Here is a 27,222-nt window from a genome sequence, read left to right as displayed (position 1 = left end):
TTTTGGCTGTCTCCTGCCTTGCCTGTGCTCTCCCAGACAAAATATATCCCAGGAAAAGTGAGCTGAAAGCCATCAAGTCACTTGGTGGCTGCCACGGTGCAAGCAAAGTTCAGTGGGACACAGGGCCAAGGATGCTGAGTATTCCCAACTCCCCAGCCTGCGGAAAGCGTCCTTGTCCTCCTGGGGCTCTCCTTGTGCCAATTCAGAGAAGCTGAGTGTTACTGGGAACTGTTTCCCAGTTTGAGCCTCACATGGGCTCTGGACATATCTGCACTGCCAGCCATCTCACAGGCCATCCCAGGCTTTGTGGTGGGGAGGGCACAGAGCTGGGTCAGCATCAGGGCAGCAGCCTGGTGCTCCCTTGGCAAGTGCTGTACCCCTCACTTCAGGTCGGGGCAGATGCTGGAGGGTGTCCTCAGGAGCATCAGAGCAAAACCTGATCTCAGGGAGTGCATGCAAGGCTCTGATGCAGTGCAGGGATGCTGGCTGGGTGGGGAGAGAGCCTGCACAACAGGGAGCTCTGTGGGGCCTGGCACTCAGGGGGTTAACAGCAAGGTGCATGGTACAGCTGGAGTGATTTGGGAGAGGCAGAGCCTAATGAGGCTGAAGAGGTATCAGGTGGGAGAGCTGAGGTGTGGGCATTGAAGGATGTTAGGGTTTGTGGGTGAGGAAGGCAGGCAGTTGCAGTGCTCCTTGCAAGATGCTGCAGCAGTGATTTTGGGAAGAAGAGCTGGAGCTGGGATGCTCTCAGGTATGAAGCTGTGTGGGTTGCCTGCCCTGGCTCTGTGCTGGGGGTGCAGTTGGGAGGGAGGTGGGTGCCTGTAGCTGGTCCCTGGAGCAGCCCTGGCTGCTTGCTGGGTGGTGGGCTGCGGTGATGTATGTTGGTGCCCGTCTTTGTGTTCCCCCCAGTACTTTGTGTGTTGATCCTCTGATGCTCGGGAACACAAGCCCTTGGCTCTTCCGTTGCAGCTGAGATCCCCTCTTGGGGCCAAGAGCCACCGCTTTGGGCAACCCTGCCTGGAAATCCTCCTCTCTGCGCCTTGCCCTACCTACATTCTCCTCTGAGTCTTAATGGCCAAGGTCCCCGATGTCCCCAGCCTGAGCTGTGTCTGGTGTTGCTTCATGTTGCAGATAAGCTCTCCTTTTCAGGAAGGATAGTGGTGGGATCCTCAGCCTTTGCCCCAGGCTTGTCCCCAGCCCCGGGCAGGCTGCCCAGCACCCGGTGTGCTCTTGGCTGCCCTGGCCCCGGGGGAAGGATCCCTGCCTTCCAAAAGGCACGGGTAACGTAGATTTATTTATTCAGAGACTTAATTAGCATCTTTAAATATTAAATAGTAAACAAACTGCGTCTAGCGGGATCAACATTTACAAACAGGGATTTTATTTTTTTTTTCCCTCTCTGGGACGTGCACTTGTTTTTTAAGTGTTTGGGGAGGAGCAGCTGTGTGTGGGCTCCGGTTGATGGGTGAGGGACTGACCCACAGTGCTGCTGGTGAAGGAGGGGGAGAAGATGGGGGTGAAGGGGCACAAGCAGGCAGGGGGACTGCAAAAAAGGAGGCAGGTGAGCAGGGATGTGTGCTCAGAGCATGTGTGTTGGAGAATTGCAGAACCAAGTGCTGCATTTAGGTAATTCTTTGCAGAATGTGCCATCCCCTGCCTGCCCCGGCAGGTGGGAAGGGGACAGGCAGGAGATGGAGGTTCATGCCATGGCACAGTTAATTGCAGTCAAAAGGTGGTGGTCGCTGCAAGGGGAGGTGGTTTGCAGCTGATCTGCATCCTGTTATCTCTGCAAATGGAGGCCTGTCTGGTAGCGGATTACACTGGGGGTTATTTATTGGCAAAGCACTGTACAGTTTTAATTTTTCCTTTTTGCTTATTCAGGCTTTAGCTCCAGAGGAAAATAGCCTGAGGTGGCTTTGAAATGGATTCTCTCTGCCCCATTAACTTATTCAGTGAGTTTAATGGGCCTTTTTTTCTCTGAGCCTTGAAGCCATCATTAAAAGGCAGAGATTTATAAAAGCAAAGATACTCCTGAGCTTTAGTCAAACTTTGGGGTAGCGGAGTGGGGGCAATGGTGTTGCTGCTGCCTGTGGTTTGGGTGAAGATGTACGGGTTTTTGCTCAGGGATCTCATGAGGGTTGGATGCTGCTATCGTGTGTCTCTGGAAGTTTTACATGGAGAAGGGAACCAGGTTGCTTGGGATGCTGTTCTGATGCTGCCCTGAGGAGCTACAGGATCAGGCGGGCTGTGCTGGCAGCGAGCCCTTGCCTGTGAGCAATGGGATGTTATCTGGGCACATTGGGATGTTGCCCAGTGTGACTTGTAACCTGACTGCGCTGTAAGGCTGCTGTCTCTCTAGGCTGAAAGAGAGAAACGTCTTGCTTTGTGTAGGCTGCTCACAACTTTATTTTCATCTCATTTATGTCATGTTGGGGCTGGGCAGTTCTTGATGCTTTCATGGGTGTCTGTGGTCAATGCTTGAAGCCCTTCCCCTCCCTCCTTCCCTCTGCTAGTGGCACCTGGTCCTATTGCACCCCTGTGCTGAGCAACCCAACACTGTGAGAAATTGGGTGTCCCCTGGAGTGATCGCACTTGTTAAGCGTGTGTATTTGGGGAGTGTCTGGACAATGAGACCAAGATGAGATGTCCAAGTGAATTCCCTCTTTCTTGGGCTCTTCTAGGACCAACCTCTCCACCTTTTGTGTTGCAAAAGACCTGGTGTCTTTTTGGGCAGTAAATGTAGAGGCATGCAAGATGTGGGTTGGCATTTCATCTAGGGGCACCCTCCTGCTGGAACAGTTGAATTTTTGGTCCCCAGGCCATGATGTGTTGCAAATCATCATTTCTGCATAGGCAGCCCTTGGCTTGTACCACCGATGGGGAGCAGTGGCAGGGAAGGGCTGGGGGTGGCAGAGTTTCCTGGCTCACTCCCAGACATAAAGTCAAGCTGGTCCTGGCACCTTCTGGGGTGGCAGAGGCCAGCGTGGTGCCTATCACACTTCCCTGAGTGTCCAGCACAGTGTGGTGTGTTCCAACGGGAGGATGTTGCAACGTGGCAGAGTGGGAACAGTATTCTTGGTGCTGGGACAACTTTTCCTATATATTTCTTTACTTACTTCATGTGCAACCCTTTGGGTTAACCCCTGGCAATGTGAGCAGGCCAGGTGTAAACCATGTGTCTCTGCTCAGCCTGGAACCTGCCAGCTCAGGGATGCTGCTAGTACAAACCTGGGCTGGGGGATTTGCTGGAGACCCAAACATGCTGCCACCCCTTGTGTCTCCACCATGACCTTGATGCGTGCATCCCCTGCCAGCCCTGCTGCAGTTCAGGAGTGGGAGGAAGATGCAGTGGGAGAAGGAAAGAACCTGTCTGACCAAACTGATGTGCTCAGTGTTGCATGCGTGGGGCTGATTCCAGACCCTGGCTCCTGCTGGGTGCCAGAAGCAGCTGGAAGATGGGATGACTCGTGTGCGTCTGTGCTGGTGGACCTGGGCCTGGCTTGCCTCCCTTGCTGTGGGATGGCAGACCATGACACCTGCCCGCCTGGCAGCCCTGTCCCGGCAGCAGCAAGGAGCCTTGGCAGTGGGAGAAACACTGCTTCATTGCCAGCAGATGCACTGGATCAGACCCTGGTGGGGAGGGGCTGTGGGTCTTGCCAAGAGGAAGGGCCTCCAGCTCCAGGAGATGTCTGAGGGTTTGCTGTTTGTAGCCTCCTTGGAGGGACTGACCACTGAGCCTGGCCTTGGAGTGCTGCCTTGGGGTGGTGGCCGGATGGGGACATGCTGAAATGACCCTGAGGGTGCTGTGGCCAAGCAGAAACCACCTGCAGCATGCAGCCACGCTGGCACAGGTGTGAGGCTGATCCTGATGCTGGCCTGTCTGTGACCTCCAGAGCAAGGGGGAGGCTTGCTGCAAATCCATCTGCTCCTGTGCCTGGGTCACAGCGGTCAAGGGAAAGAGACACTCATTTCCTAATAAACACCCATAAAAAGTACTACTTCCCTGCCCCTGTAAATCCTTGCCTCCTCGATGCTACCTGCTGTTTAAATTGCTGCTGACCCTGTAAATCACCCTTTGCTCTGCTCTACTTCCCTGAAATGGGCCCTTCCCTGTAAATCCTCTGTCCCCATCAGTTTTCTGCTGCCAACCCCCTTGCTCTGGCTGCACTGTAAATCCTAAGCCCTGGTGAGGCTGGGGGGTATGCAGGGAGGGAGGGTGCAGTGATGGGATGATGGAGGGCAGCTGTCCTGGGATGGGTTAATCCCTTCCAACAGCTCCCCGAGGACTGCCTGGCCATCAGAAGCTGGTGGAGGATGTTCTGCCTGGCTGCCTGCAGGGAAGGTCATCCTTGTGCTGGAGGCAGGACAGGGCTGGGCTGTCATCTTCAGTCCCTGGGCTGCAGCCAGCTGGGTGTAAAACAGAGGGTGTTGGTGAAGTCTATGCCTGACCACAGGTATTCCAGCCCTCAGGACAGCTCCTGGAGAGGGCTGCTCCCCTAGGACACGTTTCTGAGATGTAAAAGTAGCCAGAGCAGAGAAAAAATTTCCATTTATTCCTTGAGTGCTCAGGGTCATACTGTAGCCGTGCCCCTATCTGAGCTCCCTTCAGCGAGCTCTGAAGGAGCTGTGGGCAGCAGAGGTCCCTTGTAATGGAGAACCATCACCTGAGCTTCTGCTAGATGCTGGATTCTGAGCCCTGAGTTGCTGGGATGAGCATGCTGTGTTTTGCCCCTTATGATGACGCTGGGACGGCATGTAGGAACTGAGGCAAGGGATCTGGCAGCGACCTGACCCAGGAGAGGTGTAGGAAGCCAAGCATGGGGCCATCAGCTCAGTGTTGTGAGCTGTGTTGTCTGTAACCCCAGCATTGCTGCTCAGCCTGGGCACGCTGGGCTGTGCCAGGGTGTGCAGGAGGAGGTGTCTGTGTCTTTGTGGGAAAAGCCGTGGCTAGAGCTGGTCTCTTGGCCTATGTGGTAGCTCAGCCTTGATCTGGGCTGGTAGTGCTGCTGCTTTGCTGTGGCTGGATGAGGTGTCTTGAGGGTGCACACACACTTGGCACCCAGACAGGGTGTTATTTGGTGTGCAAAATACTGAGCCTTTCTATGTCCAAGGACTTAGTGAGCAGAAACTTATTATGCTCCAACACAGCTGCCTTTTTCCTCCTAATGAGCAGGAATGAGCATTACCCTGAATTGCATGAGCAGCTCTGCCTCACTCCCAAGGATGTCAGTGGAGCACACAGCAGAAGATGCACAGTCAGAGCCAGGATGGGGTCACTGGAGTGTTTTGGGATGGTGCTGTCTGCAAAGCTGCTGTGTGTGCACAGGGTTTAGAGACTTCTGCCTGGCTTCCTGTGGAGGAAAATGCTGCAGGAGATCTGAGTGTCTTGTGATGTGGCTTTCTGCATGCCCCAAATCCCCAAGGTATGAGTGGGAAGCTGGGGTGCCAGCCTAGGGCAGGGGAGCGCAGCCCTTGCTGACCTCTCTCTGCAAGCCCCGTGCCTGGAGGAGCTCCTCAATCACCCGAGAAGTTCAGGGTTTGGTTTATAGACATGCTGGCCCTGACCCACCATGGACTCTGTGTGTCCTCTGGAAAGGCACCGTCTGGTATCATCTGTGGCTCAACTCTGCCTGATCACCTGGAGGGTGATTGCCGGGAGACTTGCAAGAAAAACGAGGTAATGCTCCAGGATGGCTGATTCAGGCATTAATATTAACCGCTCGCATTGCTGGCGGTACTCTGCAATGGACCTGGGCTTGACCCAGCTGGGTGTTTCCTTTAGACCTTTCTCCTGCTGCCAAAATACTTTTTTTTTTTTTTTCCTTGTATTAGTTTTTCTTCTGTATCTTGTGTCTAAGACCAGTTGTACATTAACACTGGGCTTATGATAGTGTTATGCTCTGGCTTTGGGAGGAGGATGGAGGAGGAGATGTGTACGGTGGCAGTACAGGGATGCTAATAGCAGTGGGGAAGGCAGGGGGCAGCGGAGGAGAGCAGAGGCAGATTTTCAAAATCCATATAAATAGCAAAAATAAATTCCCAGCAAATGCTTCCAGTCCTGCAGTATTAAGAAAGTGAAGCACTAGAGGATAAGGAAAGCATGAGCAATAACAGCAGGGATTTAGAAAGAATAAATCTTGCCAGACAAACCTGATTGCTTTTTCTTTTTGATGGAATCGCAAAATTAGTGGCTGAGCAGAACGTGGAAATCCTAATATATTTGGATTTAGTAAAGCATTTGATATAGTGTCTCGCCAAATCTTACTCTTAAAATTAGTTCAGTTTGCCTTGGATATGATGCTGCCAAATGGACTGAAAACTGGCTTAGGGCCCTAAACAAATAGTGATGGGCTGTGTTTGGGGAGAGGGGCAGCTGTGGGAGCAGAGCTACAAACTGTCTTGTCTTATTAAAAAACCTCAAAACTGACAGAAAACCCCCAAAATAATAAACAACCCCAGGAATGTGGCCTCAGTTTGAGGCACCTTATTACAGGAATATTGACAAACTGGAAACAGTTCAGAGGCAAGCAAGGGGAAAAAAAGCCATTGGAGGGGTCAAATTACCCTCGGAGGCAGGCTGGGGGCTGAGAAAGTCCCAGGGCCGGAGGCATTTTGGGGAGGAGCAGGTGGTGGCCCGTGGGGCCAGGATGAATATTTGGGCTGGTTCTGGGACCTGGCAGCAAGCACCTCAGTCCCTTCGCCCCCGCGCAGCGGAGAATCGCTAAGCTGCCCATTTCACGGCCGTTTCCAGATATTATCGACTAAGCGGGGGAAAATATTCACCGTGACTGTCAGAAAGAACATCCCTGATAGGGGGAGCTGGGCACGTTTCCTCGGGGAAAATCTTGAGTCTTGGAACAAGCATGAGAAGACAGCCCTGGGTGATTTGGGTCAGTAGATGGGGATTTTCCTGGGCTGTGGGCTTGCGTGGGAAGCTGAGAGGTGGTTGTAGCTGCCTTGAGGTGTTGTATCCTGCAATATCTATCTGCACCCCACATGCATTTATTCATCATCAGGGAAAAAGCTGGGAAACTGCTGGTGACAGCTGGAGTGCAGATGTGTCCCCAAGGGAGGATGGCTGAGTCCCTTCATGTTTAAAGGCTTGTGGAGAGGTGGTGGCCTCCTGGTCACCTTGCAGAGGTAGGATAGGATAGCTTGATGTCCCTCGCAGGATTTTATACAAGGGGTTGAGCCCTGTCCATAGAAGTCAGGAAGGATGAAGTCTTCCAGCAAATTCATCTATGAAGGTGTCTGTCTGTCGGGCACGCTGAACTCTTGAAGTTCTTCAGCACTTGTTTGGGGCCTGGAAGAGATGCTGGGTGTGTGGAGGCTCGTGGCATAACTTTAATGTTCCCACGAGGTGAGGAAACGTGTGTGTCCATCAGCGATGACTCTTTCAGATCAGTTGAGTGCTGCCAGGGCTGTTGCCCACCGCTGTCAGCAGGATGGGTTGGGTGAGCTGGGCCTTTCCATTTGCCTTTTAAAGCAAATCTGAGCCTTTTGATACAAATGCAAAGAAACTTTTAGTAGGGGAGAGGCAGCTTGCTAATGGGAACATTGCTTTGCTTAGGGAGCAGCTACCTTGCACCGGTGAGCCAGCACTGTGGGGCAGGAGTTAGGTGGGCTGAACCAGAGTTAGGGAGAAAGCCACAGAGTGGAGCTGGGAAGAGTTCATAGAAGAGGGGGTGACCTTGTGTTGGTGTCCTGCTCTTCCTGGTGGAGCACACGGTTTCTTCATGCCCCCCCACCATGGTCCTTCAGGTGGTCCCCACCTTCGCATTGCTCCCTGCCCAAGACTGAGCATGCTGGGGGTGTGGCAGGATGGGGCTGAACCAGGAAAGGTTTGGGAGGTATTTTTAGCTGTTCTAATTGTGGCAAATAAATGCCATTCTTACTTGTTGGGATTGAGCTACGGCTAAATCACAACTAGTTCTAATGATGATAATTACCGGATTTCAATATTTATAGAAACGGGCGCTTCCTTCGTATCGGCGGCTGCCGCTGTGCTCTCACCTTCACAGATCGAAACCTTGGCTCATTATCGCTGCAGCTATTTATTTACTTGCACATTTTTAACCCACAGATGGCAACATATGAGAAATCTGAAATGATACAGGCCCGCCGGGGATGTTGTAGTCTTTGGGCAGAAGCTGCAGGATGAATAAGGAAGCGTCTCCTAAGGATCTGCATGTTGGATTCTTGCTTTTTGAGCACTCTTTGAGAGCTGTTCTCAGGTCAGCAAGCTTGCCTGTGTCAGCCAGGGCTTAGCCCCAAAGGGTGGAGGTGGCTGTGCATATTTTTGCATGTGTTAGCACAGTGGATCACTGCCTCTGATTGCCGTGTACACCAAAACACGCACACACTGTAACTGGGACAGAACTTAAAGGTGAGGCAACTCAAGCGGCTTGAGTCTTGTAACAATGGACTTGGAGGAGCTTGTGGAAAGGGGTCTGGGATGTTCCTGCCTGCAGCTTCTGGATGTCTTGATTTAGCAGCATCCCTCTCCAGTATAGTACTGCAGAAGGATGGGCACCTTTTGGAGTGTGTGGGTGGCGTGCGTGTCCATCCCCTAAGCCTGGGATGGGGGTGCAGACCCATCTGGGCCGTATCAAATCAGTCCCGCCAGGTTGATCCCAGCCTGAGGATCCTCACCAGCATCAAGACCTGCGCGCCCATAGGGTCTGAGACTTCCTCCTTGTGCAAGGTGTAGAAAAGATTCACTTATTCAATTTGCTATCTCTCCAGTGCCACATAAGCTGTATTGATAAATTAATCTTATATTGTTGTGACTAAACAGCCCTGCAATTTTTTACACTGTGAAGCCTAATCTATCTTGACAGCTGTATCATTAGTTTATATTTGTTGTAATCTTATTCGCTGTGTTGGCTGTGGGGAGTTTTTATTTGAGGCGCTGTATTGCTACGCAGGCAATGGGTGCAGCCAGCAGCTCTCTGCTGGGCGTCACGGGGTGCTGTGGGGTGCAGCTGGTGTGCACCCAGGAACCAGACCCGAAACGCTGCTCTGCTGCCTGGTAGCAGCACCCCCAGGGCTGACCCGGCCTTGCCAAAGCATCCCTGCTGCTGAGGTTTTGATGGGGACCTCCGAGTTGGGGTAAAGACGGTGAAAAGGTGAATGTTGGGATGCTTAAAGCGTCCTGAGAGGTTTGCTGTATGATGAAGGATAAGTTGTTTTCTTGGTCTGTGCTTTAGTTTTACGTGGTATGGGATGGTCCCTGCTCCATCATTGAGATCACCTTTTGGCCACAGTGGATAAAGGGACTGTGGGAGCTTGGACTGCACAGCCTGTCACCCAGCCCTTTGAAGATATTGCATGAGGGACAGTGATGTGCAGTGGCATAGTGTTGCGAGATGGAGGTGGCAGTGTCACGGGCGGCTGGCTGCTCCCCTGGCTCGAGCCTGGGTTTGCTGTCCAAGTGGGGCTGACTCGGGCCTCTACATTGCTTTTGTAGAGAGTCCCTTTTCTTTGCAGGCAGCTTTACCTGCAACTTATTCCAATAACAGCTCCCCAGAACTGTGGAGCAAAACGTTTTGGGCTGGTGCGATGAGATTTCTGCCAGCAGGGAGCAAGAGAGACTGTGTGTTCCCCAGGCATGGGACAAAATGGTGTGGGTGGGAAGCATTTTGGCTGCTATTTTATGTTTTAGGTCTTAAACTTGTTAAATCTGGATAGGAAAGGACAGTTGCTGAAGTGCAGGCTCCTGTTTGCAGCATCTCTGACCAAGCTTGGATGGCTCAGTAACAGCTCAAGCCCATCCTTCTCTTTTGAGTGCATCCTTTTGAGAAAGCATTTGGCATCTGAGAAGACTAGAGATGCAGATGGCTCCTGAGGTAGATGTGCCCTTTGCAGTTTGATGATGCAAACTGTTGTTTAGACCTTTTACTTAGGGTTGTGCACCTGTAAGGACTGGCAGGGTCCAGCAGTGCTCCGTGCTGTGCTCAGATCCATCCTGGCACCAGTAATGTCTCAGACCAATGGATGTGTCATAGTACTTCACGGTGCTGTGGTGATGCTGCCAATATGCTTCCCCTTTGCAGACAGGAGACTGAGAACACGAGGGTGCTCTGTGACAGCCCTGGCAGCTTTGTGTAGGGCTGGTGGGGGAGGATGGTGAAGTTTGGTGAGATCTGCATGGTGGCATCAGCATTGAATGTAGGAAAATTCCTGTTCCAGGAGAAAAATTCCTGGGGAAACATCTGTAGCCTGCTCATTGCCAAGCAGGCAATGGTGCTGTGAAAGGAGTTTCATGAATGGTGGTCCATGATGAGTGCTGACAAGGGTTTGGTGATGTGACTGTCCACCACACAGCTCAGAAGTTCATTCCCATGGCACCAGGTTGCATCAGGGTTAAACTGCCATTTGTGAAGTGATCTCAGGTTGGGGATGGCTGGGTACAGCCCTCAGTACTGACAGAGACCTGCATTTGCATCCTGCAGCTGGGAGAGCCTCCTGCTGTCATTGCTAGGGGAGTTGCCATTTGTCATGGGCTGCAGCTGGTGACAAGGTGACGGACACCAGAAGGCTGAATAGAGCTACTTGGCATGGCCGGAGGCAGGAGGTGTCCACGCTGTTGGCAGGGGTGTCGCATCCTCCCTCTCACCCAGCTGGGTGGGGTGATGGAGATGGGGGTCACTAGCACTTATCCTAAATCCAGGGTTAATGACAGATGTGTTACCTCTGCCAGTATGGCAGTAGCACCTCTGTGTGCACTGAGCACTGCTGGCCTGCTGTCCGCTCCCATGGAGAAGATGCATTTCCCACTCAGCTGGTCTCCGGTGCCTGTGGACCTTGCTCCAAGCTCTAGTGATAAAGGATGATCCTTTGCCTGCAAAGATCCTGCCAGTGTTTTCAGCAAGGAATCAGCTCACAGTGTAAAATCTGAATGTTCTGCAGCTGTGGCTCTTGGATGGGAGAAGGTGACTCAGTGGGTGAAGTGTGTCCGTTGGGGCACGTACCAGTTACCCAACACTCTGATCTCTTTGCCGGATGGGAAAGATTCTTGCTCTGCTCCCCAGTCCTCTTCACAGCACTTGATGGCGGTTGTTTGCAGCCTCTTTGCTTATTAACTTCATATCAGAGGTAGGAGTACAGAGAGGATGTCAGAAACCTCCCTGGAGGGGTACATCGAACCAGTTGCAGGGCCACTGACAAAGCTCAGCTCTGCTCCTGCTACCCTTGTCTCTGGCCACCTCCTGCTTGCGGTGAGGGTATCACTGGGGCAGATTGCAGCTTTTTACTGTTTATAACCCTCTCATCCCTTAGCCAGTGTGAGGAGGTCTCAATTATTTTTTTTTTTTTCATCCCTGGTTTATCCCTGGGTGAGTTGCAGGTCCCTGCCCTTCACTATCAGATGGGTCTTCCTCACCCATTGGTGCCAAGCACTGCTTTAAGCTCAGGGTTTCCCCTGTGCACCTTGGGATAACCTCCAGTACTGCCAGTTCCTAGGCACTGGTGTCAACTGGGAGCCACGGGGAGTTTTGGTTGGTACTGCTATGCTCCACCCATACTGATGAGACTATTTCCATAGCAACTACAGGATTTTTCAAAGGGGAGATAGGGGAAAGATGTGAAAAACCAAAACCAACCCATCTGCAGCTGCCGATGCACAGGGTGATTTACTAAGCTGGTGGCATTGCTGTGCGTGTTGGGGGTGAGGCAATTCCAGTGGTGCTGGGGGCTGTGTCAGCTCAGGTGGGAGCTGGAGATGTCTTTCACCTGCCCCTGCCTTCCTGCAGGGGAGAGGGGGGCAGCTTCTGGCCTTGGAGCATCCCAGTGTTGCTTTGGCTCTGGGTTCTGCCCTCCCCTCTGTCCTCAACCTGCTTCCTTCTCCACTGCCTCCTGCCCTTGCTGGGAACCAGCGAAACAGCTAGAAGGGCTGTAAATTATGTTTTTGGGGCAGAAAGCTTTGGAAATGTGGTGATGGGCACAAGTCTGGCACGGTGACACTGTGTGTCCTGTCCCAGAGGCTGAATCTGAGCCTTGGCATTGCAGCAGGAGAGATCAGAGAGCAGCTTGACCCAGAGCTGTTGGGGCTTATCTGTGGTTTGATGTTGGCTTGGGTTTGGGGGCCACCAGTGGGGCTTCAGGCAGGTCTGCTGGCTGGTCTGCTGGCTTGAAGGTGGCTCAGGGGCTGGTGGGCATCCCGCAAGCTTGGTGCGAGGCTGGTGGGTGAGGCTGTATTTGTGAGTTGGTACCAACTGTGTAGGTTGGTGACACCTGGTCCAGCCCTCTTGCTGCAGATGAGGAGGGAGGATGAAAGCAGCCCTTCTCTGTCCCACTGCAATATCCACAGAGGGAGAAGGAGCCAGCGTGCAGGAGGGCTGTCCCCTGCCAGCTGCCATCCCCAGTAAGCCCCAGCCTGGCCCGTGGTGCGGGCTCTTGGGCCCCAGCTGCTGCAGGCTGAGAGTGAGCCAGCCTGCTCCCCGGAGGGCTGCCCGGGGCTGGCAGCAGACAATGTCTGTATTCTTTGTGCAGAACGAGCTTCCCTTCACTGATAACCCTCTGGGCTCATGCTCTGCTCTGAGGCTGGGCTGGTGCTGGGACCCTTCTGGCTCTCCAGCTGCCCAGGAGCAGAAACAAAGTTTGAGTGATTCTTTGGGAGAGAAAAAAAAAAAAAAACAAAAAAAACCCCAAAAAAACCACCACAAAAAACAACAACAAAATCTCCCTGTCTGATGATCTGCTTTCTGGCTTTGAAATTGCTCCGTGACCCTAAACAGCGCCAAAAAGACATGTGTCCTGTTAAGTACATCTTCAACCCAAGCGGTGAAAGGGCAGGCGCTGTCAGGAGGTGTAGCCTGGCTTCCTCGCTTGCTGCCTCTCCGCAATTACAACTGAGTGGGACCTCTGGATTCCTCAAGTGCTCCTGTGAGGCTTTTATACCTGTCAGTTTAATGCTAGCCTCCTGTGAATGTTTCAGAAATAGGAGGCTCATTTTCAGGAGCACCAAGCTATCAGGCTCGTCATGTCTATGCTCACGTCTCATACGAGGGGACGTGGCCTTGGGCTATGGAGAGGGGCACGAGTGGGCTGCCATGTCCTGGCTGGGCCTGGATGTCATGGCTTCTCACCCCTGTGGCCTTAAACGTCTGTGCAAACTCCCAAGCCCCGGTGATGAAGAACATCTTCAAATGGTGTGAGGAGAATCCTGCTAGCGAATGGTGGGGATGTCAGTGCTGGGTTAATGAGTTGCCATGTTTTGGCTAAGCTGCAGTAACTCAGGTTGTGTGCTCCTGCCTTGCTCCTGGTGAAAAGCAACATGTGTTTGCTTAACAGCCAGCACAGCTCAACAGCAGTGTGTTTGGATAGTGTGAGCTCAAGGGTTTCATCGCACCTTTGGCCCTGGTGAAGGAGGTGCCCACGGGGAACGAAGGGCAGGGGCTTGGTTGGAGAGGCTGGTTTTGAAGTGCTGCTCTGTGTTGAGGTGTTGGGTGAGGAGGGGCTTCTCCTTTCTCTAGAGGAACTGTAGCCTGGGCTGCGATATGAAATAGAAACCGTCCCCAGGTTTGCTGTTTGCGTAGCTGAATCAGCTCAAACACAACAACGTGGTTAGTAGCATCTCTGGTTGTCAGTGTCTTCTCCTGTAACGTTTTTCTAAGGTGCTTTTTTTCCCATGTTTATATGAACAAAGTAGAGCTCTGGGAGAGGAGCTTTTAAAGTGTCTTGTTCCCTCCCTGCTCTCCTTTCTTCCCTTCACTGCCTGCTCCTGCCTGTGTCATGTTTATAGGTGTGCTAGTTACCTTTTCCTTTTCAGAGCCAGCTGACTTCCCACAAAATACCTGCTATCCTGGGAAGCCTAGAGCTCTGAGTCACCATGTCTTAATGTGTACATCCCCCTGCTCCTGAGTGATGCTTCTGCTCTTACACCTCTGCAATCAGAGCAAGCCAGTGTTTGTCCCTCTTGTAGGAAAAGCGTGGGGGGGGGGGGGGGGGGAAAGGGGGGAGGTTTTCTTTTCCTGGCTGGGGATAGGCGATTGGGCCCTTCTTGTGGGTGATGGAGGAGCCCCTCCATTGCTGCTAGGGAGGGTGGGCAGAGCTGGCTGTGATTTATTTGCATGCAGATACAAGCCTGGGGGTGTTGTGACAGTTGACTCAAAATAAACTCCATGGAGAACTTGCCTGGTCTTTTGGCTTTACAGGGAGCAGTCGGTGGGCTGGGCAGGCAGATCTGCCATGCCATGGAGGTAACGGGGACCCTGGCAAGTCTCCTTGCAGGTTGGAGCTGCTCTGCCCGTGGCTATCCTGAGCGGAGCGGCTGGGAGCCTGGCCTATGTCCAGCCCAGCTGGGCATTGCTGCCCACTTGTTCAAGCTTCATAAACATCTGAGGAGCCAAAATGCTGGAGGATCAAAGTTCAGGCTCCTTGGGAGCCGTTTGGGAAAACAAACGCTTCGTGGGAGCGGAATCTGAGTCCAAGAAAGATTGGCTCTCCCCTCCCCTCACTTGGGCAGCGGCTTTCCTGGTGTTCGGGGTGTGTGGGAAAGCTAGAAACGGGATGACCCGCACTACGGGGGTAGTGGAGCTGTGGGGGAGCAGAGGAGGATAAATTGGGCTGGGGGACTGAGGGAGGACGCTGGATTCAGCTGCTAAATAGTCACATCCGTGCAGAAGCAGAGGGACCCTTTGGCACCCGTAGTTTGCAGCTCCAAGCTCTGGTTTTCATGCAGCTTTTGGGATCCAGCCCACGGGTGCAATGGGAAGGATCTGACCAAAAATGTGTGGCTACATTGAAACAGGATTTGAGATGAAGCTGATGTGGATGTAGAAAGGTCCTGAATTTAAACTCCTGTGGAGACTGTGGTTTTAGAAAGTGTACTTGTGGGTTTATGTGGGTGGGTGGCAGCGGGCAGGGCCGGGAAAGGCAGTGGGTCTTGGTTAAGGACCTCAGCCCCCTCCCACCAGAGTGCTTGTGCAGCCCCATCCCTGGCTCTCACGCTTGCTCTTGCTGGACTGTTGCTCCTGCCTCCTCATTCCCAGCACTGTGTATCACAGTAACAGCCAGTTCTTGGGAGATTTTATTTTCTCCTTTTCCTCCTCCATCAATTTTCCTGTCTTCAAGCACAGCGTGAAGTGCAATGCATGCACGTGGCTGGCAGTGCTCCCCTTTGGGTCCTAGCTGAGCTAATATGGTCTATCAGGACATCGTCCTGACCATCACCAAGGCCATATGCCTTTTTGGGGTGCTTCTTTGCACCACGTGCTCTTTGGCACTGCTCTGTTCCAAGAGTTACTCCTGCCAAACTGAACTCTAGTGATCCCATATCTTAGGTATATCTCCTTGTCTTGCTAATGTGTGTAGGCACTGTGCTCTCCAGGAGAGAAACACAGCTGCCTTCGGAGCAGAGCTTGGCAGCTCTGTCTGCCTGTATTAATTTAGATATATATATACATATTTTAATTTCTGAAAAGCCCCAGACCTCTTCAGAGATGGGAGTGTGAGGGAATCTGACCTCCAATTTGAAGTTGTAGGGAGGGTTTAATAAGGCAGAATATGATTACTGAAGGCGATTTTGACCAGCGTGCTGCTTCCTCTATAAAATGCCGTTTGATCTTTAAAGACCACAAAATGCTGCACACTGCTGGCTCTCACTGTGTATGAAATCATATGGATAAAAGCATCCTTTCCTTTGGCATGGCAAGTGCCTGGGGAGCTGCCTAAAAATGGAAGCTCTTTTGGTCTCCTGCGTCCTGTAAAGCAAAGGGTGCTGCCTCACCTTGAGGTTTGTGCTTTGTATAAAACTCCCAGGGGAATTTTTTTTCTGCCCTTGGATTGTCCTCTTGTCCCAGCTGGCTGCACGGCTGTTTTGGCGATGTGGTGTGATTAGACACGTGCAGGTTGACATTAGTGGTCCTGAGCAGGAGCCTCTGCTCCTGTACCCCAGGTCCGTGCCTAACAGTGGGAAGCCCCTCTCTGGGCACAGAGAACTGCTGGAAAGCAACGAAAGAAATGCCCTTTTGGGCAAATATCATTTCTGAGCCTGCCATCCACAGGAAAAGGGGAGCAAGCTACAGATCATGCTGTAGGCAGGGGGTGAGCTCTTGCTCTTGTTGATGCTTCACCCCAAGGTGGTTGCATTTGTGTATTTATGTCCATGTCTGCAGGACTAAACTGTTCATCCCATCTTGTGCTCTGTCACTTCAGATAGTGTCTGAGACTGTGCAGGGGTCAGATATGACAGGCAATAAATAAGAAAGAGTTGGGGAGGGAGCCTGCAGCAGTTGGGAGGTGCCAAAGTGGTGGGCAGGGAGCTTGGGCTGAGCCAGGAGCCCAGCCTGTACACAGAGGGGTTCAGGGGCACTGTCCCTTCAACCCTGCTCCCTGTGCAGATGTTTCAGCCCTTGGGAGTTTCCTTCTGAATCTTTTGCACTGTTGTTCTCTGCTAAATAGTCACATCCGTGCAGAAGCAGAGGGACCCTTTGGCACCAGTGGTTTGCAGCTCAGTTTTTGTATAAAACTCCCAGGGGAATTTTTTTTCTGCCCTTGGATTGTCCTCTTGTCCCAGCTGGCTGCACGGCTGTTTTGGCGATGTGGTGTGATTAGACACGTGCAGGTTGACATTAGTGGTCCTGAGCAGGAGCCTCTGCTCCTGTACCCCAGGTCCGTGCCTAACAGTGGGAAGCCCCTCTCTGGGCACAGAGAACTGCTGGAAAGCAACGAAAGAAATGCCCTTTTGGGCAAATATCATTTCTGAGCCTGCCATCCACAGGAAAAGGGGAGCAAGCTACAGATACAAAAATGAGGTTTCTTCAGTACTGGAATGATTTTGGATACCTCCGTTCTTGCTTGGGAACCCTGGGCTGCTTTCTCCCAGCACTAGCTAAGTAATAGTGATGGGATATTAAGGAGGGTATTTGTTGTGGTGGGAAGTTGTACTGCTGCCCACAGCACTTCTTCAGCTCTGCTGTCCCACTTGCACCTATTTCTTCCTTTCTGAAAGAGAGTGACTGGGCATAGCTCTTCCTGTGTTGAAAAACCTTGGATGTAGTGTGCGATAATGGGAACATACTGCTTCCTGTGTGCTGCAGCAATCTGTCCATGCTGGGTCCAGGCAGCCTGCTGTCCTCTAGTAATACTGATACATTGTCCCTGGAAGGGATGCTCTCTGCTTCATAAGTCACCAGCCAGAGCTGGTGCAGGGTGTGGAGGCTGTCCTGGGGTGAGCTGGCGGCTTGTGGGGATCGTAGAAGGAAAACAGGTGAATGCGCAAACACGGGACACAGTGAACTCTGTGCTTGAGAGGGGCTCGTGTCCTTGGGGACAAAAGTAAAGAGTGAGGTACTGGTCATGTTGGCACTGCTGTCTGTTTTTTCAGCGCATGCACTTTCCTTTTCCTTCAGGTACAGCTTCTATGCATCCTTATGGGTGACAGGCAGCACTGCTTAATTGCAATGTCTGGAAAAAACATGTGTTTCAGCAGAGCTTGAAGCTGTTTCTCAGGGTATCTTCCACAGTAGGGTGTCTCTATATGGCAATCTTGTTAGATAGTGCAGCTGTAGCAGGTCTTCTGCACTTAGTGGTTGCTGCTAGCCAGCCTAGGGCCAGGCAGATGATGTCAGGGTGAGCATGAAGCTTGTCTGGGCTCATCTGAAAGGTGTCCTGCAGGGGAGTCCTCTCCTCTGAATGCCTTGTGTCCTGTGAGTTGCTTGTGTGTAGCAGTTGGGTTTCTCCAGGAAAAGTGTTGAGACACCACACTGCGGTGGCTCGTGCATGGCTGTATCGCTTCTATGCCCTCCCTAGTTGGAGACATTGGGGGTTTTTTCCTTTGCCCAGCCTTTCTGGAATGGCCTGGTTTGGATCATTGGGTTGGATGTGGCTAGGCCCATGGGATGGGGACTGGGTGCATCCCCCCCAAATCCTCTGCAGCAGCAGTGTACCCCTACATGGCCTTGGCAAGAGGAGCAGATCTGCTAGTGCAGAGGGAGCTGTGTTGCAGTGATGTGTTTTATGATCATTACCTTGACGAATCACAATTACACTGTGGGGTTATGCTCATAATTGTTTCTACAAAGCTGGATTTGCTTTCTCTGCCCCACCCCCACCCCCCTTTTCCCCACTGATCTCAAATTATCCTTAATGATGCAAAGTTATCCACTGTTGGGGGACTTTTCCATGCACTTTTGGGAAGGGGAAGCCCACGCTTTAAATGGGGAAAATATTGCCCTCATAAGTCTTTATTCAACTGCACTTGCCTTTAATGCTCAGTTACCAATTCACTTTTATAACCTCCATATTGAGGGAATCAAGTCCTTCGTGCCTCTGGTTATTAAATGTATGCGATAAGTGCCTTATAATACTGTGAAAGATGGCCGATTCCTTTATGGCTTCCTTAGCCCTGCGTGGGGTGTGAGGGATGAATAAAATGAGCTGGCAGTCCCCACCATGGCTGTGCTTTGCCCTGGGGTGCAGGACCTGCACCACTGCCATGGGTTTCCCAGCCTCCAGGGCTTCCCATCAACATCTGCAGCACCTCTGCTTGGAGGAGGCAGGTCTTACTGGTCAAGGGTTTTAAGAGATGCCTTCCCTTTATTCCTCCCCTGCAATCAGATTTGTATTTGCATGGTCTGGAGCTGGCATGCCAGGAGGTTTGTTTATAATGCTAAACATATCAGGTAATTGAAAGCCAATGCTTCTGTCTGGATCGTGAGGTATAATATGCCTGGATGACGAATCAATTTTCCTGTTGCTCTACAAGAGAGAAGAGTCAAATGCTCTGCTTGCCTTTCCTATATATATGTATACATAAATATATATAATTGTGTGTGTGTGTCAGCGTGCTGCCTGCTTGCTGGTGAGCAATTTAGTCACTGCCCAGCATCCAAACACGAGCAGTGGCACTTGCACGGCATGGCTCTAACAGGGATGTGTCATCTGCTCTGGCAGTGAATGGAGCTGATGGCGTCCTGATGAAAAGTCGGTCCCCTCTGGTCTGGACTAGATATAGATTTGGGTAGCATGTGTGTGCACATGCTATATAATACTTGGCGCTTATCAAGTGCCTTTTTTAGCTATTGACCGCAGTGCTTGAAAAGCTGAAAAAGATTAGATAAATATTATCCTTGTTGTATGAGGAGGGTGAAGGAAGGCCAGACACATTAAGTAGCCTCAAGCTAATCACTTGGTAAATTGGCATAAGAGCTGTTTTTCACCTCTGCATCATGCATGTGGGACAAAATAAGCCTGGCTGTGTTTAAATCCCAGTGGATATTCTAGTCTCCCTTGCTGCATTGGCCCTGGGCTAGAAGGGGAGCATGTGGAGCTGTGCAGTCTCAAGAACGTGACACCAGCCTGTGTTGTCAAACACCACCTTGCGTGGTGTCCTTCTGGGAACAAAAGGAACCACCGTTCCTACAGGGTCAGTGGCTACCGGTCCCCTTCCACCAAGTGGGGCAAGGTCCTGGTGCTTCTGGAGACCAGCTGAAACCTAAACCCCGTGACTTGATGACCACAGGGCCAACAAGATCGCTGATATCTCTCTGTGTGATGTGGGGGTAAAGACACTTGCTGCCTTACTGGCTTCACACGGTGCCCTGGGATCTGTGAGTGAGACATGATGCCTGTGAGCTGTGGAGCTTGCAAACAGGGCTTCATGCTTCACAAGTTTTCTATTAACTGGGACACAGCACGCAAGTTGTGGATTGGCCATTGGTCTGACTTCAGTGGTCTACAAGGCTTTCAACAAGTTGTAAAGGCACAGCTGTAGGTACGTGGAGGCTGAGATACGATGCAGAGCTGGCCTCCTAAAGTTATCTTTTGTCAGGCTAACCTCATATCTTCCTTTGGAAAGGTAACTCATTTCCTCAGCAGAGATGACTTTGTGGTGAGAGGTTAATATGATGCTGCATTACATCATAAGTGGTTAGTTTTTCTGGAAAAGACACACCTACAATAGCCCAGCTGTTGTAGGTAAAGATAATGGATAATGGAAAAGTGGTGGTGGAAGGTGTTGAAAGAGGAAATAATGGCTGAGCAAAGTTCCTTGGAGATTATGTTGGCTTCTGCTTTTGTGGAGGACACTGGCACAAAAGACAGGAGCATGTTTATGAGCTTTGCTTCTGGCACAGTGCTGGGGCTGTGGGAACACAAGGTGGGGTGAGGATGGCCAAGGGGAAGAGCTGCAGTAGCAAAACCAAGAGAGAGTCTGTAATGCAAAGTGGGATGAATGCAAATATGGGTGTAATGGGGCTTTTGCTGCCGGCTAGGAAATCATGTCAGTTGGAAACAACCTGGTGGGTAGAAGTGCTTTGTGTAATGCTCAGTTACGGGGTGAAAACAAGCCACCAGGCTGATGGGGCTGTGAGAAAGGCCAGTGCGATCTCGGGCTGCAAGTCCTGGTGTTTCCAGTGTAACTGGGGAGTTGCTTGTGCTGTTATACAATCGAGACCTCTTGGAGGCTGCTCTGTGTTTTCAGTGACTCTTATTCAAGAAAAAGAGACTTAAGCTGATGAAGAAAACAGAGAGCTGTTTTCTATTACAGTGTCTACCACAGTGGTCCTTCTTGCATAGGTCCCAAAGTGTTAGTGCCAGTTGTGCTGGGTCTGAAACCAGAAACAAAATAACCTCGCCCGCAGGACTCTGCCTGAGCAATATATCTGCATCACTTCTGGGACTTCAGTTAATATCTCTTCAAGGCACTTGAGACAATTTGCCTTGCACTTCACTGCTTGGTACAGACGTGCTGCCTTAGAAGAGCTGGCCTTGTGTAACTTATAAATGATAGCTGTGTGGGTCTGGCTCTTGCTTGTAAAGGAAGGAGGAGGAAATGCTGGGAAAGGATAAGAGCTGCTTAAGCAAAGACAGTTTTGACGCAAGAGAAAGTGAGTGTAAAATCCTTGTGGGTAAGAAATGAGAAGAGCAGGGGAGTTCTGGTGCAAAGTTTCAGTCTGAGTTGGGAGGGCAGACCCCTAGCTACTCCTGAGGTGGACTTCGATCAGTCTGTAAAAGGCATGGTATAAAGATAGCTCTGCAGTGCAAGGAGACTTGGGACTACCAGGACCCTCCAAACAGACAACAGGTATGAGAGAGAAGTGAGTATTTAAACAAACACACTGTGTGTTGAGTCTGTCCTGTCCTGTCCCCCTCCACCCTGAAAAAAGAGAGCAATCTCATCTGTGTTAGTGATGCGTCTCATATGGTCTCAATTAGAAGCTGGAAACAAGTCTAGGTGGATGTGTATATGGTGAGCACTTCAGGATTTGTGAAGTATGGTATTGGTCTTGAAGCTACTGTGTTTTGCAGAAGAGCAGCTTACCTTAGTAATAACTGAGGAATGCCTATACAGGAATGTATATTTAGAGACATTTACAGGGAGGAGGGAGTAACCCACTGACTGTAATTCATACCTCAATGCCTGATTGCAGAGACCAGGGCAGGGCTGGGAGTTGTCACATCTGTATTTGGCGTGAACCCAGCACCCGTGTTCCTGCCAGGTTAATGAACCGAGGCAGAGGAGAAGGGAAGGTCTCAGTCTTCAGCAGCAACTGGGAGGATGTAAGAATTCTAGGGCAAGTAAAATGCTGGAAGGAAGAGAGGGGGAGCTAGTTGAGATACTAAAGGACATGAAGAGGGACTTAAGTGTTAGGGGTGGAGTTTCTTTGCTTGGTTGGTTTGCTTTCCTGTGCAACCACTGCCAATTTTGCAATCACAGCTTGACTCCATGAGCTTTCATAATAAGATACATTTCTGTTTTGTTTTTAAAGAGGATTCAGGCAAACCCAGCCAGTGCAAAGTTATGCTATTCTTTCCAAAACAATAGGGAACCAAAGAAAATTGTTTTCCTAGTGTATTTTTGACGTGTCTGTGAACCAAGACTGATTTGCTGCTTCTAGGAGCAGGGGTGCAACTTGTTGAAAAATCAGAGAGAAAAAAGGGGAAAAACCATTTCTGGGGGTCCCTGAGAAGAGAAGTGTCTGTGTAGCTTAAAGGACTCAAAGTCCCTTGCTGACCTGTGCACTTAATTCAAGATGATGCTATTTCCCTATATTGCACTCTATGTAAAGCAGCTGCTGGGTTGGGGGATTATCCTATATGTGTGTGTGTAGGTATTTATTTCCACTTGCTGCTTCTCTTGTCTCTCACTTTATGGATGTTGTGTGTCTATGATAAATAACATATCAAAGCATATCTGGCTCAGGAAGCTCATGGGCTTCATTCGGAAGGCTGGAACACAGGTTGTGGAGTTGTATTTACAGTCTAGTGTGATGTCACTTCTGGGGAGGCTTGGCCAGGGGGGCCCTCAAGACCTCTGTACCCCAGTGCTGAGTCATCAGAAAGTCATGCCTGTACATGTTGCCGGGAACAAGCTCGGGTCTTTTTCTGTCTCTTCTAGAATGCTGCCCACATGGCTTTGAGTGTCAGGTCAAAAATAACCTTGACTTTTTTTTAGTTAACACAATCAATAAAACAAGAGCCAATCTGGCCGCTGCCTCCATCCCAGCTGTGGTTGCTCTGTAGCTCCTGGCGCAGGGCTGCTCCACCCCTCCCCAAAGGTCACTGCTTGGATGCTGTAGCTTCAGCATGCCCTGGCAGTAAACCCACAGCATCCCATTCCTGCTTCATCCCATGTTTGTTCTTTCCCTTGGAGGACCCTCTCTTTTGGTATGTAGGAGTTGCAGATGGGAAATGTCTTCAACTTGTGCTTCTAGCCTTGCTCAGTCTGGCAATCTTGTGGCCCAGGGCCTGAACTCACAGTCCTGCCCTGTCTTGGAAGGGTTTCAGCGAGCCATTGGATCTCTCAGCTGACTCCTCAAGTCTGAGTTTTGTTCTGCAAGTGTTCACAGGGACCTTAGATGTTGGCAGGGAATACAAAATGGCTGTAATAATGTCCTGTTGCTCATTCTGTCTGGGACACAGGCAATCCAAGCTGATGAGCAGGTCATTGAGGATGAACCGTAACTTACACTGTCATGCAGCAGCCGGTTGGGAGCTTATGCTGTGTCCTTACGCTAACCCCTCTGGGTATGCAGACAATTATTGAACATGTGGAAAGCAGAGGTGACTCTTGCGGGTCTCTGCTTTTCTTGGATCTGCATGGTGAGAGCAGAGAAATATGTTTAGATTTAGTCCAGGCTTTGTATTTCTCTTCCTTGAGCTGGATGGTGTTTGGGCTATGGTTCAAATAGGTCTGTATACATCTGTCACGCTAATTCATCTGTTCTTATGCAAGCACAAGGCGTAGCAAGTGCTGGAGGAGGAACTTGTGGCCCCTGTGACTGCTCTGGAAGTGGTCAAAGGTCCCTCTTCCTCTTACTCACCCTCTGGACCATCACGTGGGGTCCTGAAACCTTCTCGCCTAGAATCATAGAATCACGGGATAGTTTTCAGTGTTGGCTTATCACCTCAACCCTGCATCACTTGGAAATGTTTCCCCTCTCCAGGGCCAAGTCCAAAGCCAACTATTGCATCAAGGCAGATGTGAGCTTGGGTGCACGTGTTCATAAACTTTGAAGTTGGGCTTCTTTCACATATTGTCTAAGGGGACCAGCCAGATGTTTTTCCCCCTCTCGGTTTGCTTTGAGAGGAACACCTCCACCTGCTCCCCAGCAAAGACCCTCTTGAATATATTTGTGCTTTCTGGTGGGAGGGTGTCCAAATTTAATCTGGGAGAAAGCCTGAATTGGCCAGGGACTGCCTGGGGGATGACTGAGCTCCTTCCCCACCATGCAGCATTGCAGCTTGTTAGCAGAGGCCAGTGGCTGCAGCCAGCTGGTCATGCTGCTGCCAGCATCGCTCCTGTGCTGCCAATAACAGGGGAACCCATTCTCTGGGGCTGTTGGTCTGTCACCTTCCTCGGGCTCTAATATTTACTGAATAATGCTCCCACGGTGACAGATCTATTTCTGGTTTTGTTCTCTATAACATACCTGCCAGAGTGCCCCGGGCAACTGAGGAATTTATAATAAAGGCACAGTTTCCAAACTAAGTTTGGTGCTCTGCTGCCTGCAGAATTTCTAGCCAACAAAGACTAGGACACTGTTTGTCCACCTCACTAAGAGACTGGGTAAATATAAGACTACATTTTTTTTCCATTTAGGCCTTAAGTTTTTGTTGAGAGGTTTTATTTGCTTTCACTCCTTTTGCGTGAGCCTTCTTGATTGTGTCTTTATTTCACTGATATGTGCAGTGGGGTGCAGAGAAGGGCAATGAATTGGGCAAGGATGTTCAGTGGTGCAGTTGCACATTCCACGTGTAAAATCACATTATTTGGCTTTTCCAAAATGCTCGGAAAACAGAATGGGGCTGGGTGTCATTCCCTCTGTGTGCCATTCCCTGCCCGGGCAGAGTAACCATCTGGTGGTGCCACAGCTGAACCTTTCCTTATTCTCCACAGACACATAGAGAACTGGAAGAACTTGCAGACGCTGAATGCTGTTGACATGGAGCTGTACACGGGACTCCAGAGGCTGTGAGTATGTCCTGCGTGTTGGGGAGGAGAACAGCACTGGGCAGCCCCTTCCAGCAAAGAGCTGTGGCTTCCCAACATCCGCAGTCTCCACACTGCGGTGTTCAGAGCCTGTTTAAGCTACTGGCTCTGCTGAATTTTGCAATGAGACTTCACAAAATGGAGATGAAGTGCTTTTTGGTCCTTGCTGGGTCTGTGAGAAGGAAGATTGCTAGTTCCTGACAGCTCTGTCAACACACATCAGCCCTGACCTCTTCTCCCCTGCTGTTCTGGTTCTGGGCTTGTGCATTGTTCTGACTCATTTCAGCCCCATAATGCAAAATTCCAGCTGTATCTGCTGATCCTTCATTGCTGGGCTGTTGGTCCTCATTTAGTGCAGTCACCATCACAGTGGTACTGCATGATAAAGGAGTTGCATCTCCCTGCACGACCCTCCAAGTGCTAGGAGAGATCAACTCTGTGTGTCATGAAGGGGAAACTGAGGTCCCTGAGATTGAAGGGACTTTCCAGGTGCTTGGGAAGCTTGGCCAAGTGATGATGCCACCCAATCTCTTAATTCCCCTTCCTGCATCCTCCTGGAGCTGGGAGCAACACCTCCTGGGTGCTGCTTGTGTGACATGCACAGTGTTGCTCAGGGTTAACTGGAGACTCTGCTAATGTGTTTTGCTGGGAGTTTTGTTGGGTATAACTTGGCCGCAGGCTGGAGGAGAGGTGTACATTGCTGAGAACTCGATAACCAAACCCCAGCAAGCTGCACACACCTTGTAAGCAGGCTGGTTGCCATTCTCATCTCACCTAAGAAAGCAGCAGTGAAGTCGGGTGTGCTTTTGTCTGGAGCAGATGATAATAAACCTTGGTCATAGTGCCTGCTCCAAAACAGGGTGGGAAGAGGACTCTCCCTTCAATGTCCATAACTTCCTGTGCAAAATACACCCCTCCCTATCATTAATGATAAGCAGAAGGGTTTCCTCTTGGGTTTGAGGGAGGGGAGATAGTGGTGCTGGGGGTAAGGTTTGCTGTGGGGCCAGGCAGTGCTGCTCATGAAGGTGGAGGGAGAAGAGAGGAGCAGGAGATGCTCCAGACCACTGCAGCAAGCCTTGGTGGATGTGGGGAGAGAGTCTTGCCCAGCAGCTGCTCTGAGCTGAGGCTGTGCTCTCACCGTATCAGATGAAGCTGAAAAGCCCAATTTCCTCTTTGTCTGTAACTCATAGAGGCTGTCTGGGGAGACATGTGCCTCTGGCAGGGGGGCACTGCAGGGCTCCTAGTACACTTTGGGCGCTGAGCGCAAGGTTTTAGAGCAGTCATCACCCTTGACTCCATCGCTGCCCTTCTGCATCTCTTTGCAGGACAATCAGGAACTCAGGACTACGAAACATCCAGCCGCGCGCCTTTGCCAAGAACCCTCACCTGCGCTACATGTGAGTGCTGGCAGCTCCTGCCCCCTTTTCCCTCTACTCCCTGTGGGTCCCCAAAGTGCCTGTTGGGAGAGCAATGGGAGGGGAGGGGGATGCTGATGGGGAGAGGGAGGGAGAGATGGTAAAGGGGGGTGAAGAAAAAGTGAAGGTGCAGGGAAGTGCAATGGGCCCTGATGCAGGATGGGGTGAGCTCCTGCAGGACAGCTGAGGGGTTTCCGTGTCTAACAACTGGCCCAGCTTTAATTGCCACTCTAACGAGTGCTTGCATTGTTAGCAGCCTTGCTGTGGCTGATGCACGTTTCCCTTTCTGCAGAGTTCTGAGGGTGGCCACATGCCCCAGCACACAGCCGGAGCCTGCCCCACTCATTAGCTGTTAAACAGATACTTTTCCAGCATGAAGGAGTTGTGGTGTAGGGCTGCCAGCTCTGCTCCTAATTATTGACTTCTTAAACTGGTGTCTGCAGTGAGCCTGGCATAGGGATGTTTTGTGCCAGAGAGACTGGAGGCCTGTTGGGACATTGCATAAGTGTCCAGCTGCTGGGGCATCGTTAGCCACCAGGTACAGTCTCCTGAGGAATTCCCATATGCTTGAGGCCAAGGCCACTGATTTCTTTTCTGGATATGTATTTACTTTTCCCAAGGCGATAAAGGAAAGCCTGAATTTCAGGCCAGTGTGCAAGGTGCTTGAAATATCTTGTCAAAGTGACTGTGTCTGAGATGAAACCCCTCTCAGCTCCAGTATAGACATAAAAGGTGAAAAGGGGTTGGTGAGAGGCCCTGACCTTGGGCATGAGCTGATGGGCTGAATGGAAAGTGTGTGTATCCCTGCTTTTTGGAAACCAATGATAGTGGTTTCTTTCATGAAAAATGGCCATAGTGCACATCTGTTTGAGTCTGAAGATGCATGCAGGCATGTTCCTGGTGGAGGGAGATAGGTGTGACCTACAGAGCAGGATAGATTTGTCTTTTGATGTCTGCTCAGAGATGATGTAAACTGAAAAACCCCAAAAGCTTCCTTTTTGGAAAACCAGTTACAGTTGCTAAGTGACGGTAAAGTACTTGCTAAATAGGAGATCTGCAGTACCAAAGGGTGTTGTGAACAAGCATGGAGCCTTTTTGAGTTTAGAGAAGTGCTACTCTGTCCTAATAAACCCTTCTTAATGCTGACCATTGGGATTTTCCTGATTTCTGCACTTTATTATTTTGACTTGTAGCATTTGTTTTCTGTAGTTTGTTGTTACTGGGAAGAGTTCTCTCTGAATACCTCTCTCAATTGATTTTTTTTTTGGGGGGGGGGAATGTTGTTTGTCAATTGTGCAGTTGCTGTTTATGTATCTAGCAGATAAAATGAATAACATTTGATTCCTGATGAAATTAATTAGGATGTCATAG

General features: G+C 50.7%; 1 protein-coding gene across 4 annotated transcripts in view; it reads left to right on the top strand.

Moving 5' to 3' along the window:
* Positions 1-27,222, top strand: part of NTRK3 (neurotrophic receptor tyrosine kinase 3) — a 216,315-nt gene that overhangs the window by 10,244 nt on the left and 178,849 nt on the right. For all 4 annotated transcript variants that reach the window (XR_012630407.1, XM_074880480.1, XM_074880483.1 and 1 more), the window contains exons 2-3: positions 24,344-24,418; positions 25,762-25,833. Coding sequence is in view for 3 of the 4 variants with exons in the window: in XM_074880480.1 (XP_074736581.1) it covers positions 24,344-24,418; positions 25,762-25,833 (147 nt within the window). In the remaining variant the exon portion in view is untranslated. The remainder of the gene's footprint in view (positions 1-24,343; positions 24,419-25,761; positions 25,834-27,222) is intronic.

Source organism: Strix uralensis, chromosome 11 (genome assembly GCF_047716275.1).
Source record: "Strix uralensis isolate ZFMK-TIS-50842 chromosome 11, bStrUra1, whole genome shotgun sequence".
NCBI lineage: Eukaryota > Metazoa > Chordata > Aves > Strigiformes > Strigidae > Strix > Strix uralensis.
Note: the sequence above shows the minus strand (reverse complement) of the source record. Positions and strands in the feature narration are given on the sequence as shown.